Here is a 13310-nt window from a genome sequence, read left to right on the forward strand (position 1 = left end):
CCTCCCAAAGTGCTGGGATTACAGGCTTGAGCCACCGCGCCCGGCTATTCTGCACTTTTAAAGTAGGAGTTCTTAACCAGGATACACCTGTAAGGAGGGAATGTGTTTAATAACATGTTATTAAACATACGCCCTCAAAGTTTTAGATATCATTTTATATGTATCTGTCATAATTTTCATCAGATTTTCAGAGTCATCTATGGCCCCCCAAAACATTAAGAACCATTATTCCGTGGAGTTTACAGATTACATACCAAATATTTGGATTAATAACAAACTATGAACTATAGTAAAAGATAAAGCTAGAAAAAGATACCATATGTAGAAAACTGCGTCTGAATTAATAGGCATTTGATGAATTCAGTGTAATTCTATGCTTTATTTTTATAGTTGGAAATGCTAGGAAGAGAAAATATTTATGGTTAATTTGTTATGAGACTACCAAATTAAATACTTATTAGTCCATATTAGAATTTAAGGACAGTATTTTATTTTCACAGGCTTCTATTGTATCAAAGATAAGTGGCAAAATTGTTAATAGTTTTATGATTTGGGTAAGTGGATAATTCCAGCTGTAGAAGATACTTTCTAGAGGACAGTCTTTTATGTTTCTGTTTTGTTGTTACCTAAATAAACATTTTCATGACAAGCTGAAGGCCTGATCTGGGTTTGTCCCTTGGGAGAAAATGAAATCTTACCCTAAACAATGGAAATACTAAAGGAATGCTTATTGAAAATATGTATAATATCAAAATAAGACCTCAGAAGGCAAGGATATATTTAGAATTTGGTAGAAATGTGCACGCTTTGGTAGCACATATACTGGAATTTGGTAGAAACTGGTATCTGTATTCTAAACATGTGGTCTCATTGTACTTTTTTTTTTTTTTAAGAGATGAGGTCTTGCTATGTTGCCCAGGCTGGTCTCAAACTCCTGGGCTCAAGCAATCTGTGGATTCTTTAACATGATGTTGCTACATTAAAAATTCACCAGTTATAAACCAAGAAACTTTTCAAAAATAAGCGAACATACAAGGTGTCTATACGTTTTTGGGCAGGCGCAGTGGCTTACGCCTGTAATCCCAGCATTTTGGGAGGCCGAGGCGGGTGGATCACCTGAGGTCAGGAGTTCAAGACCAACCTGGCCAACATGGTGAAACCCCATCTCTACTAAAAATACAAAAATTAGCCGGTCTTGATGGCGGGCACCTGTAATCTCAGCTGCTTGGGAGGCTGAGGCAGAATTGCTGGAACCCAGGAAGCGGAGGTTGCAGTGAGACGAGGTGGCACCATTGTACTGCAGCCCAGGCTGACAATGGTGAGACTCGGTCTCAAAAAATAAAAAATAGAAAAGCTTTTATTCCATTATAAACTAATACCTATTACCATGTTAATAAGGGTATGTCTATTAAAAACATCTTGGTGAAAATGTTATATTCACAAAGTTGCTAATTTTCCAATTATTGCTGTCTTGAGGTTTCTTACCAGTGCAAATTTATCTTCTTGAATTTATGTCCTTAATGAAGAATATACTTGGTGGGGGCTTGCAGCTTAAAAAAAATAAAACTTTTTAGAAGCACAAACATTCAAAACAAATATCAGATAGATTAGGTTTCACTTTACTCACTCTTCTAATCTAAACCATCTAAAAATGATTTTCATCTATCTAGGCTATAGATAGTAAGTTATATTTTACAGCCTGACAGCTTTCTAAGTAAAGCACTCTGATTGATTTTCTGTTGACATAATCAATCCTTGCTAGGCTTGTATATAGAAAATCCGTAAATTCACTCCATGTTTTAGATATGCCAGTAAGGGAGATTAAAGTACATTTTACACCTCTTGATTAGAAACAATAATTATTTTCCTAATGACAGTTTATGTCATTGACCCTTTTAAACAAGAAAAATGTATGTAAAGGGTTATAATAAATTACACAGCTATAAAACTGTTTTGTGATAGATATTGTGAAAGCTTTCATTAGGTTGAAATTTTTGGCCAATTTCATGTTGAAAGCTGTTTGTTATGAGTTTAATATCACAAACCTGTCAAGAATTTGTTCTATATAAAATGGAAAAAAAAAACAAGGCCTTGATTGGAATATAGGTTGTTCATCCCAAATCTAAAGATCTAAAATGCTCCCAAATCTGAAACTTTTTGAGTGCCTACATGATGCTCAAAGGAAATACTCTCACTAATCTCAGATGTAATGAGTAAAATAAATAAAACAAAGGAAATGTTCATTGGAATATTTTGAATTTTGGATTTTCAGTTAGGAATGCTCAACTCTTAAGTGTAATGCAAATATTTTAAATTCTGAAAAAATCTGAAATCCAAAACACTTCTGGTCCTAAGCATTTCAGATAAATGTACTCAACCTATATCAGTTTTCTAGGGGAAACGTAAACAAATAGTAGGATTCTTCTCTTATTTTGAGATTTAGTCCATGTGAGGATTTTTTTTTTTTTAGAATAATTTTTGGAGGCATGATGACATATTGAGGATTGGGAACACATTCAAGAAATGTTCAGTCCATATAAATAGGAGGCTCAGGGTCAGGCTGTGGAGCCAGAAGATACTTATTTTTTTCCATTACTTCTTACTCTGTTTTCCTAATCTGGAAATCTGTTTTCCAAATCTTAGTTTGAGTTTGGGTCTCCCTCTTTATATCCTAATCTGTGTTGGTAATCAAATTAATTTTGTGTCAAATATTTTGACTTAGCATTTTTATTCCTTTGTCCAGCAAATACTAGCTGTGGGCTGCCTCTAAAAATGCTGCGGAAGACACCCATATATACCTGTGGCACCTACTTGGTGATGCTGGTGCCTCCTCCAGGGGGGTCAGGCAGCTCTGCCACCCGATCTCTTTTTGGTGGAACAAGTGGTTTGTCATCTTTAAAAAGTAAGTGAATTTTACCTGTGGCACTTTCCTTGATTTATCTCAAACTCTGAAATTTAAGGCTCTCCTATTAATTATTTAAAACTTACTTTGTTAAATAGTTGTTTGCAATAGCTCTCTGATAACAAAAAATACCAATTATCAATATAGGCTAGGAAGATGTAACAATATAATTTTTTGTGGATGACATATTAGTATAGTGTTTGAAAACTATTGTCCTGTAAAATTAATAGAAATAATCAGTTCAACAAAGTTTTAGGAAATAAAATAATATTTTGTCACATTATTTACTGATGATATAGCAAGAGATCTACTCACTGTGATAGAATTTCTTTTTTTTTTAGATGGAATCTTGCTCTGTCGCCCAGGCTGAAGTGCAGTGGCATGATCTCAGCCCACTGCAACTTCTGCCTCCCGCGTTGAAGTGATTCTCCTGCCTCAGCCTCCCTAGTAACTGAGATTACAGGCATACGCCACCATGCCCAGCTAATTTTTTTATTTTTAGTAGAGATGGCGTTTCGCCATGTTGGCCAGGCTGGTCTCGAATTCCTGGCCTCAGGTGATCCACCCACCTTGACCTCCCAAAGTGCTGGGATTACAGTCATGAGCCACCACGCCTTGCTGATAGAATTGCAAAGCTATTAAAATACGTATGTAAAACACCTCCATTTTAGGACACATATACAAAATACTAAGCATAAGACATAGAAAAGCAGATGTGGAAAAATGTATTAATATTTTAAAATATACATATATTTGTATAAGGAGGCACACTACAGTAATTAAAGCAGTGTAATTTTGGCTTCAGAGTGGACACATAATTAAATGGGATAAAGTATAGAATTAAAAAAATGTTCCTCAGGCTGGGGACGGTGGCTTTATTGAGATATAACTCACACACCATAAATTTTACCCCTTTAAAATATACAATTCAGTGGTTTTTAATATGTTCACAGAGTTGTGCAGTCGTTACCACTAATCTACCCATCACCCCAAAAAGAAACCTCATACTCATCAACAGTTGCTCTCCTACTCCCTGACCCCTGGCATCTACCACTCTACTTTCTGTCTCTGTGGAGTTACCTATACTCTACTTTTCATGTAAATGGAATTATACAACATACGGCCTTTTATGACTGCTTTTTTGTTTGTTTATTTGCTTGATTTTTAATTTTTGATTTTACTTGATAGTAGCAAAATACCACTTATTATTTTTTCTCATTCTGTGCATATTATGGTGGCTGAGCTATGAATAAAATCAGGAGGAGCCATAAAAGTAGATGCAGACAGACATGTAAAAATCTTGTTTCTTCCTTTTAGTAACTATTATCTTGGGAAAATTAATCATTCAAAGCCTCAACTTTCCCATTTAAAAAAATGTGCAGATGATTATACCTACCACTTAGGATAGTGTGAGGATACTTGACACATTATGGAGAGTTCTTTATAAATATAGAATCATTTTTCCCTCTATGTAAATATAGTTGAGGATTGTGTCAACTGGAGAGCTGTATGATGTGAGAAGAGATGGAGAGTGTTCTCTACTCATGCACAATTCCACCCTTGCTTGTAGATACTCCTTGCTGTAGTGGGCTTGGTCTCCAGGAAGAAAGTACATGGAATGAGTTTTTCTCCTTAGTGCTTGCAAATGTGCATTTGTTACTGGACACCAGTGATCCTAGATCTTTCTCAGTCTTTAGCCATGGAATCACTACGTGGTTACTGAGGCTCAGACAGGTGAAGTGATGGGGTCCAAGTCTCTTGACACCAGATCCATCTCTTTTTCTTTGGTTCCAAGTTGTTCTATCCATCAGTTACACATTGCTGGGGAGGCCTTAGGAAACTTACAATCATAGCAGAAGGCAAAGGAGAAGCAGGCATCTTCACAGGTTGGCAGGATGGAGCGAGTCTGTGACTGTTTTTTAAACAACATAATGTTTTCGAGGTTCATTCATACTACAGCATGAATCAGTATTTCATTACTTTTTATGGTTGAATTATATTTCATTGTGTAGATAATATCCTATTTTGTTCATTCATAAGTTGATGGACATTTGAGTTGTTTCTACTTTTTGGCTATTTTGAATAATGCTGTTGCGAACATTAGTGTATAAGTTTTGTGTGGACATTTTTCATACTATTGGGCACACACATAGGAGTGGAATTGCAGGATCATATGGTAAGTATATGTTTACCCTCAGAGGGACTGCTAAACTGTTTCCCAAAGTGGCCATACCATTTTACGTTCTCATCTCCTAAGTATAATGGTTCTATTTTCTCTACATCCTCGCCAGCATTTGTTATTTTCCGTTTTTCTGATTATAGCCATCTTTGTGGATATGAAGTAGTACCTCATTGTGATTTTGTGCATTTCCTTAATGACTAATGATGCTTAGCATCTTTTCATGTGCTTATTGGCCATTTGTATATCTTCTTTGGAGGAATATCTATTCCTCCAAAGTCTTTTGTCCATTTAAAGATTGGGTTTTTTGGCTGGACGCAGTGGCTCACGCCTGTAATCCCAGCACTTTGGGAGGCCGTGGCGGGCGAATCATGAGGTCAAGAGATCGAGACCATTGTGGCCAACATTGTGAAACCCCATCTCTACTAAAATACAAAAATTAGCTGGGCGTGGTGGCACGTTCCTGTAGTCCCAGCTACACAGGAGGCTGAGGCAGGAGAACTGCTTGAACCCAGGAGGCAGAGGTTGCAGTGAGCCTAGATCGCGCCACTGCACTCCAGCCTGGCGACAGAGCGAGATTCTGTCTCCAAATAAATAAATAAATAAATAAAGCAAAAGTAAATATTGGGTTTTTATGTTATTGACCATCAGTCTTTTTTTTCCCCTCTTTTTTCCTACTATTACCGCATATTATGACCATTGGTCTTAAATTGTGTTTAGTCTCCTTGGCATGGCTTTTTTGCTCAATTGAAATTGACCCCATTGAATTAAAGTGGGTCTTGATGGTACCATTCTTTCATGAGGATATAGCTTACACAGTGATTCTACTTTAGCGCAACAAACCAGTAAATGCTTAAATTCCTTCTATGTCATGAGGTCAAGAGATCGAAACCATCGTGGCCAACATGGTGAAACCCCATCTCTTCTAAAATACAAAAGTTAGCTGGGCATGGTGGCACATGCTTGTAGTCCCAGCTACACAGGGGTGTTCTTCTTTGGCTACTGTGGGGGCTGCTCAGAAAGTGGAAGAATTGGTGCTTGCCTTTAACAACTCAGAGTCTAGTTAGGAGAGATGATATAGATGTGTGAGACAATGAGAAAATGATAGACAGTGCTGCATCCCTGCTGGAAGGATCCACGTGGAGCAGATATGTGAGCTGCAGAATCTGAGAAAGAAGGGCTCATTGTGGAATGGGGTAGAAAGGAGAGACTTCATGAGGTTTTGAGTTTAAGCCATAAAGAACGGGTATTATTCATATAAGTGGCCAAGTGAGGAGAAAGCATATGTATGTTAAATACCATGAAAAGAGATTTGGAGATCTATTTTCTACTGTCCCATTTTGTTTAATGGGACAGTAGAAAATAGAAAAAAGAGTATCATTTATGTTATAACTCAAGTTAAGCATGATGCAGATCTGGGCTACTAGAGTGATGAGAATATAAAAAAGAAGCAAACTTGAGGCACAGTGCTAAAGTTTTGTTTGAAAATGGAGAAGAAAATAAAATCAGTGATAGCAATTAATGTATATATATGCTGGTGTGGATCCTTGACATATTTTAACTCATTTACTCTTTACAATAACTGTATAAGGTAGGTACTTTTATTATTTCCACTCTAGAAATGAGGAAACTGAGATGTTCAATGTCTTTTCCAGGGCCACCCAAAAGTGTTAGAGCTGTAATTGAAACTCCGAAGCCCAGAGTCCATGCTCATTGCCACTGCACCATCCTGTGTTAAGGGAAAAAGTCAGGGTGTATTAGGAAAGATTGCAGCTGAGCTGTGTTTGAGTGTGCACCAAGCTTTATTGAACACTGACTAACTGCAAAGTGTTTCTTGTAAACATTTTCATCTTGTGATTTAGTGATGGTAACCCCTCTTGCAGTTACCCTTTTGATAATGTGTGTCGGAAAGAACCATCATGCAAAAGGTGCCATTTTAAAAACACTTTGAAAACTATGGTTCAGTGTTAAATTTAGGAAGATTTCTGGTGGTGACAGTTTTCTTTCTGTGGTCTTATGCATGTATTCTCCATCCCTTTACCACCAATTACCACCAATATGCAACAACAAGAAAGGGGTGTGATTTTTATAAAAGTTTTGTTAAAAGCCTAAAATTTAAACTTTGAAAATAATCTTCAGGCTCAATAAACAGCTTAATGTTTGTTTCCAAAGTCCTAGCCTCCAGCTTGGTGTATAATATTTCGGATGGTCAGTTTACAAGTCGTGCAGATCTCATAGATGCTGCTGGAAGCTCACTGGGGCGTGGTGCTCTCGTACCAGGATTGGGTAAGAAATAAATGTGCACATTTCTTTGGAAAATTTAAAGTTTTAGCAAATTTATCTTGAACTATCTTGTCAGTTCCCTGTGGCATTCTTGTTTCCTTGAAAAGAAAGATGTTTTTTGTTTTGTTTTGTTTTGTTTTGTTTAGACAGGGTCTCTTCTGTCACCTAGGCTGGAGTGAAGTGGTGTGATCTTGGCTCATTGCAGCCTCCACCTCCTGGGCTCAAGCAGTCCTCCCATCTCAGCCTCCTGAGTAACAGGGACTATGGGAATGCACCACCATGCCCAGCTAATTTTGTTTATTTTTTGTAGAGCCAAGGTCTCACTGTGTCACCCAGGCTGATCTCAAACTCCTGGGCTCAAGCAATCCTCCTGCCTCGGCCTCCCAAATTGCTGGGATTATAGGCGTGAGCCATTGTGCCCAGCCAGAAAGAATTTTTTTAATATTAAATTTTAATTTTGGGAATGAGTATAAGAAATTGCCATATGTAAAATTCCTCTGAGTAAACTGCAATTGAAGATACTGTTTATTAGGTTGTGCGATAATGCCTATAAGAAATTCTCAAGGTTTATGCCATGAAAAGTGTATTTCCTGTGAGGAATTGGTATACCTGTTATTGCTAGAAAATGAACATTAAGTAATATACTGGATTTTCTCTTTGCCCTGGGTGGTAGGAAGCTTATTTCTAAGTTTTAGGCTCAGTTATTAGGGCTTTTTACTGTGTATTAATATTAATTGGTTTATTATACCTGGGTTTTTAATGTAAGACACTTAAATCCTTTTTGGAAGTAGGTCACAGATAAATCAGTTACTAAGAGCTCTCTATTTTGTGAGACTTACTCCTCACACAGGAGTTAAGCAAAATTAAAAATTTAATGCTGGCTTCTTGCCGAGTCCCCACCTAGTAGCTTGCCAAGTAAATCTATGGGACTAGGGATGTGGGTTGTCAACATTAGAGAGCATCCTTGCCCTTCCACTTTGTAGCAGTGCTTGTGAGAAATATGTATACAGGTAACTGGTGGCATGATGACTGAATATAGTATGCTCTTTTTGCAGGAGCATGTTATGACACAGTGAATAACATGCTATGGACATGCTCTAATGACTATATCGATCAGTGGTGTAACCCTGGGAATCAAGCCTTCCATTATGTCTGCCAAAGACTTGGAGTCAGTCACATTATCACTGAGCCCAAAGGTGAGGTGCATTCAGGGTCTTGCAGGAAAAGATTTCCTTCTGAAATATGAGAGAATACCACAGCATTTGTAGGTGAAAACAGCCCAACCCCAGAATGTGTCCCCAGTTTTCCCTCTTTGAACTTTTGAAACCTAAAGTCCTTTGTTCTCTGTAACCATGAAAGATGAGTTATGATTAAGTGAATAAGTATGTAAATAAATAGAGCTTTTGAGGTAGTCCATAGACTTTTTTAAAGGAAAATTGTTACGTCCTTCCTGAAATTGTTGGAACTTTGTTGCAAAAATTATTTGTATTTGGCATGGGATTATATACTGTTGTTATGTTTTGCATTGATAATGACTTATTTATATACAAACTTAGATGGAATTACCAGTGAAGGACCTTTGTATTTTTTAATATTAATATGAACATTCTTAATATTAAGTTAATATTAACTTAAAATCTTGTGGCTTTAAAGTCAACTATGCTAATATGGAGGAATTAATCACTCAGCAAGTCCCCTACCCATAAAGCAACACTAAAACAGGTAATTATCAAAAACAACTATTTCCAGGCTCTGGAAATTGCCAAGGCATACACCAAATTGAGAGTTGTTACTCATTTTAAAAAGCCCTGAACTTTGGGTTCTAGAACTGCTCCGATCCTCCACCTCAGTCTGCTGTGGGAGAATTACTGTGCTGACCACCTCAAGCTTGGTCAGCATAATAATTCTCTCGGGGTGGGGAAGATTGTGAAAAGCAGCAGCTTTCCTGCCAGAGGGGGCTGACTTGATAGGGAGCAGAGCGTGGAAAAACCTCATGTCCAGTAGCATTGTCAGTAACGTAGTCATCTTGGTGGCAAACAAACAGAGACCCGTGGCTCAGCAGGCCTTAGATCTTGACCCCAGTTAGGGCAAACAGTGGCCCAGCCGACTAGCTAGAAGTTTACTAGTGAGATCTGGATAGTGAGAAAGCTGTGGGGGACCACACGCCTATACAGAAGAGGCCTAAGACAGCCTAAGCTACTCACACAATTCTCCCTAAACATGAGTCTGCATACACATGCAAAGATGTGAAAGGGCCCAACAGGAAGCAAAAACCAGAGCAGAGTTTAAAACCATGTGAACTTTGCTGCACTTCCCCCAAAACACACAGATCCATCCAGGGTGAAAGTGTTACTGGCTCAAGGTGTTTGAGTACAATCATTGGTTGACAACCACTAAGGAATACAGATAGGGGTGACCCCTAGGAAGCCAGGCTGAAAAAGAAAAACAAGAATAGTTAAAAATAAATGGAGCTGGGCGTGGTGGCTCACGCTTGTAATCCCAGCACTTTGGGAGGCCGAGGTGGGCAGATCACCTGAGGTCAGGAGTTCGAGATCAGCCTGGCCAACATGGTGAAACCCCATCTCTACTAAAACACACAAAATTAGCTGAGCGTGATGGCAGGCACCTGTAGTCTTAGCTACTTGGGAGGCTGGGGCAGGAGAATCACTTGAACTGGGAGGCTGAGGTTGCAGTGAGCCGAGATCACGCCATTGCACACCAGCCAGGGCAACAAGAGTGAAACTCCATCTCAAAAAAATAAAATAAGATAAGATAAGATAAGATAAGATAAATAAATAAATAAATAAATAAATAAATAAATAAATAAATAAAAGAAAGAAACAGGGATTTGAGAAAATAAACTGAGCAGAGAAATCAGTAACCATGCAATACAGGAGAAACGCAGATGTTGGACTAATGACTTTAAAGCAGATGAAGACTTAAAGCAGCAATTATAAATACATTTAAAGAACTAAAGGAATCCAAGTTTAAAAAAATTAAAGGTAAATATGATGACTATGATCAAGCAAATTGAGAATTTCGGTAAAGAGATTATTTAAAAAACAACAACAACAACAACAACAAAATGGAAATTCCGGGTTTGAAAAGAAAAATTCAGTAGAGTGGCTCAACAGCAGATCTGAGCTGCTGGGAGAAGAAAGCAGCAAACCTGGGCCATAGATTGGTAGAGTTGTTCTGTCTGAAGAGCAGAACAGGACACTTGGGGAGTACTGGTCAGAGGTTTGTAGAATAGAATGTCCTTCCCTGTGGACATCTGATGCTTTCTCATGGTTAAACTGAAGTTATGGATTGGGGGAAGAATACCACAGAAGCGATATCCCCTTCACATTACATCTATTCCAAGGTACATGGTATTGACATGACTTATTACTAGTGATAATAAAAACTGATCACTTGGTTTAAATGATATCTGCCAGGTTTCTCCACTATAAAGTTACCATTTCTCCCTTTCCATACTCTGTTAGTCTCAACCACACTGAAGGGAGGGGTAATTAAGCTCCACCTCCTAGAAGTGTATCAGAGAACTTGTAGACTTGGTCCTTCAGAGGACCAAAGCCAGTTCATATAGACGAATGTTTATCAGCACAGTAATTATTATCTCTAGGGTCAGTTTTTTTTCTCAGCTTTCATTCTCGAATTTGGTATTTGTGTAAATTTACTAAAACTTGGTGAGTTGTGCATTTAGAGTGGGCGAGTTTTATGGAATATAAATTATATCTTGATAAAGCTATTTTTTTGAAAAAAAGAAAAAGAAAAGAAAGTCCACTTTGTATTACTGACTCCCAAGCCTCTTGCCTGAACTCCAGACTATGGATTCACTTCCACTTGGTTATCTAATGGGCATTTTCAGCTTAACATGTCAAAACATGAGGAACTATTTATAGACAGGGGTTCTAATATGGAGCAGCCATAGGATATGGAGAGGTTTTACTAGAGTGGTTACCAGCAGGGACTGTGGACTGAGGTGGCCTGAATCCAAATCCCAGTTCTACCACTTCTTAGCTGTGTGACCTAGGGCAAGTTCCTTAACTTCTCTGACTCTTGGTTTATTGCTCTACAAAACAGGGCTAAAATAGTCTAAGTTGAGAACCATGTAAAGCATTCAGCCCATTCTTCAGCATATAAAAAGGGCTCAGTAAGTGGTAGCTACTTCCGTTCCAAACAAAAGAACTCCCGAAGTGTTTTCACCCCAGCACCTGTGGCAGGGAGAAGGGTTCTCTGGCAGCAGTGAAAGAGATTATAGCCAAAATACCCTTTTCTAGTGTGCACACACCTTTTGTATGTCAGAGGTCTATTCTTTGGGGACCACCCATAGAGATGTCTTTCCTCACTCAGTTTCCTTTTCATCTTCTAGAAGAGGCTATAACCACGAATGAGGTTATAAACCAATTATTGCACCACGTTGGTGCGATGTGCATACACCAACTTAATCTTCTTGCCACCAACCCCAATCTTCCAATCACAAGTGTCTTGGGCAAGCAGCATCCAATTGAAGCACACCATCTTAGCAGTATTTGTGACATTATGGAGAAGGCTATGGTTAATGGAGATACCTGTATTATACGCTGCATTCTCGTTGTCTTTCAGGTAAATACATTGTTTTGAGATAAATAAGATGATAGAGAAAAGGAAACGCAAACCTTGGCTTCAGCCAGTTCATTTTTACCAGAAAAATTTAATGACTTTCCTGTTCTGTATCCTACCACCTTCTAATCCTGTAGTTAGAATTATCGTATTCATTGTACTGTGATTAATGGAGTATTGCTATACATAGCTTATTACAATTAATATATGTAAAATATTTTCTATAATTATACCATTACACAATAGAAGAGATTGTGGTTAAAAAAAATCCACCTGGTTATTTGTTCATAGGGTATCTACCGTGTACTTTCTTTGTAAGGATAATTTTATCCCCAGTAGAATTAGCATTTTTAGATAGACTCCTTATGTTTCTGTAGGTGGTATTTAAATTTTTCTTCAGCCCACAAACTGAAAGGAATCGAGACATCATTCGACGGTCGGGATTGCTTCTTTGGCAGTTGTTGATGGCACCAAAAGATCAAATTTGCCCTGAAATTCAGAAGGAAGTCTGCCTTGCCATCAGGTAAACAGCTAATGATTTTCGTAATGCTCTCTGCAAAATGGTTCTTCTGCAAGGCATTGTAATCTTCCCTGAAAGCTGGTAGTATAAATGCCTCTTACCCCATCCCACAGTCAGGACCTCATGGATTGGGGATAATTTCACTGGAGAGGGGTTTGTAGCCCCACCTTTAGAGGACCAAAGCCAACTGTGTACCTGCATTTCCTTATCTCACTGTTTGGATCTAAAAAAAAAAAAAAAAAAAAAAACCCTTTAAGTGGATATTTTGATTATTTGCAGGCTGATGTTCTCATTTTGCAGAGTGTGGCAGGGTGGTTAAGAAGCAGGCTTTGGCAACAGGCAGATCTGGGTTCTAGACTTTGCCACTCACTAGTGTGACCTTGGTTTAAGGTTCGCATTTCCTTAGCTGTAAGATGAGCATAAAAATAGCACCTATTTTATGGGTTTGTGAGGTTTTCCTAAGGTAAGGCCTGATGCAAAGTAAGTGCTCAAAAATGCAAGTCTTTATCAACCTGTTTAAAGCTTTTGAGACAAGAGAGCAGAATTTATAGGCCATTTTCTATTTCTTTTCAGTCTTTTTTTGTTTTTTGTTTTTTTTTTGAGACGGAGTCTCGCTCTGTGCCCCAGGCTGGAGTGCAGTGGCACAATCTCGGCTCACTGCAAGCTCCGCCTCCCAGATTCACGCCATTGTCCTGCCTCAGCCTCCTGAGTAGCTGGACTACAGGCGCCCGCCACCGCGCCCGGCTAATTTTTTGTATTTTTAGTAGAGACGGGGTTTCACCGTGTTAGCCAGGATGGTGTCGATCTCCTGACCTCGTGAT

The 13310-nt window shown here is 38.4% G+C and overlaps 1 protein-coding gene across 7 annotated transcripts in view; it reads left to right on the plus strand.

The window, feature by feature from the left end:
- HECTD4 (HECT domain E3 ubiquitin protein ligase 4) overlaps positions 1-13310 on the plus strand; it is a 229395-nt gene that overhangs the window by 101175 nt on the left and 114910 nt on the right. For all 7 annotated transcript variants that reach the window (XM_017847150.1, XM_017847162.1, XM_017847117.1 and 4 more), the window contains exons 9-13: positions 2744-2902; positions 7254-7367; positions 8420-8560; positions 11740-11972; positions 12347-12492. In XM_017847150.1, coding sequence (XP_017702639.1) covers positions 2744-2902; positions 7254-7367; positions 8420-8560; positions 11740-11972; positions 12347-12492 — 793 coding nt within the window. The remainder of the gene's footprint in view (positions 1-2743; positions 2903-7253; positions 7368-8419; positions 8561-11739; positions 11973-12346; positions 12493-13310) is intronic.

Source organism: Rhinopithecus bieti, unplaced genomic scaffold (assembly GCF_001698545.2).
Source record: "Rhinopithecus bieti isolate Rb0 unplaced genomic scaffold, ASM169854v2 scaffold_947, whole genome shotgun sequence".
NCBI lineage: Eukaryota > Metazoa > Chordata > Mammalia > Primates > Cercopithecidae > Rhinopithecus > Rhinopithecus bieti.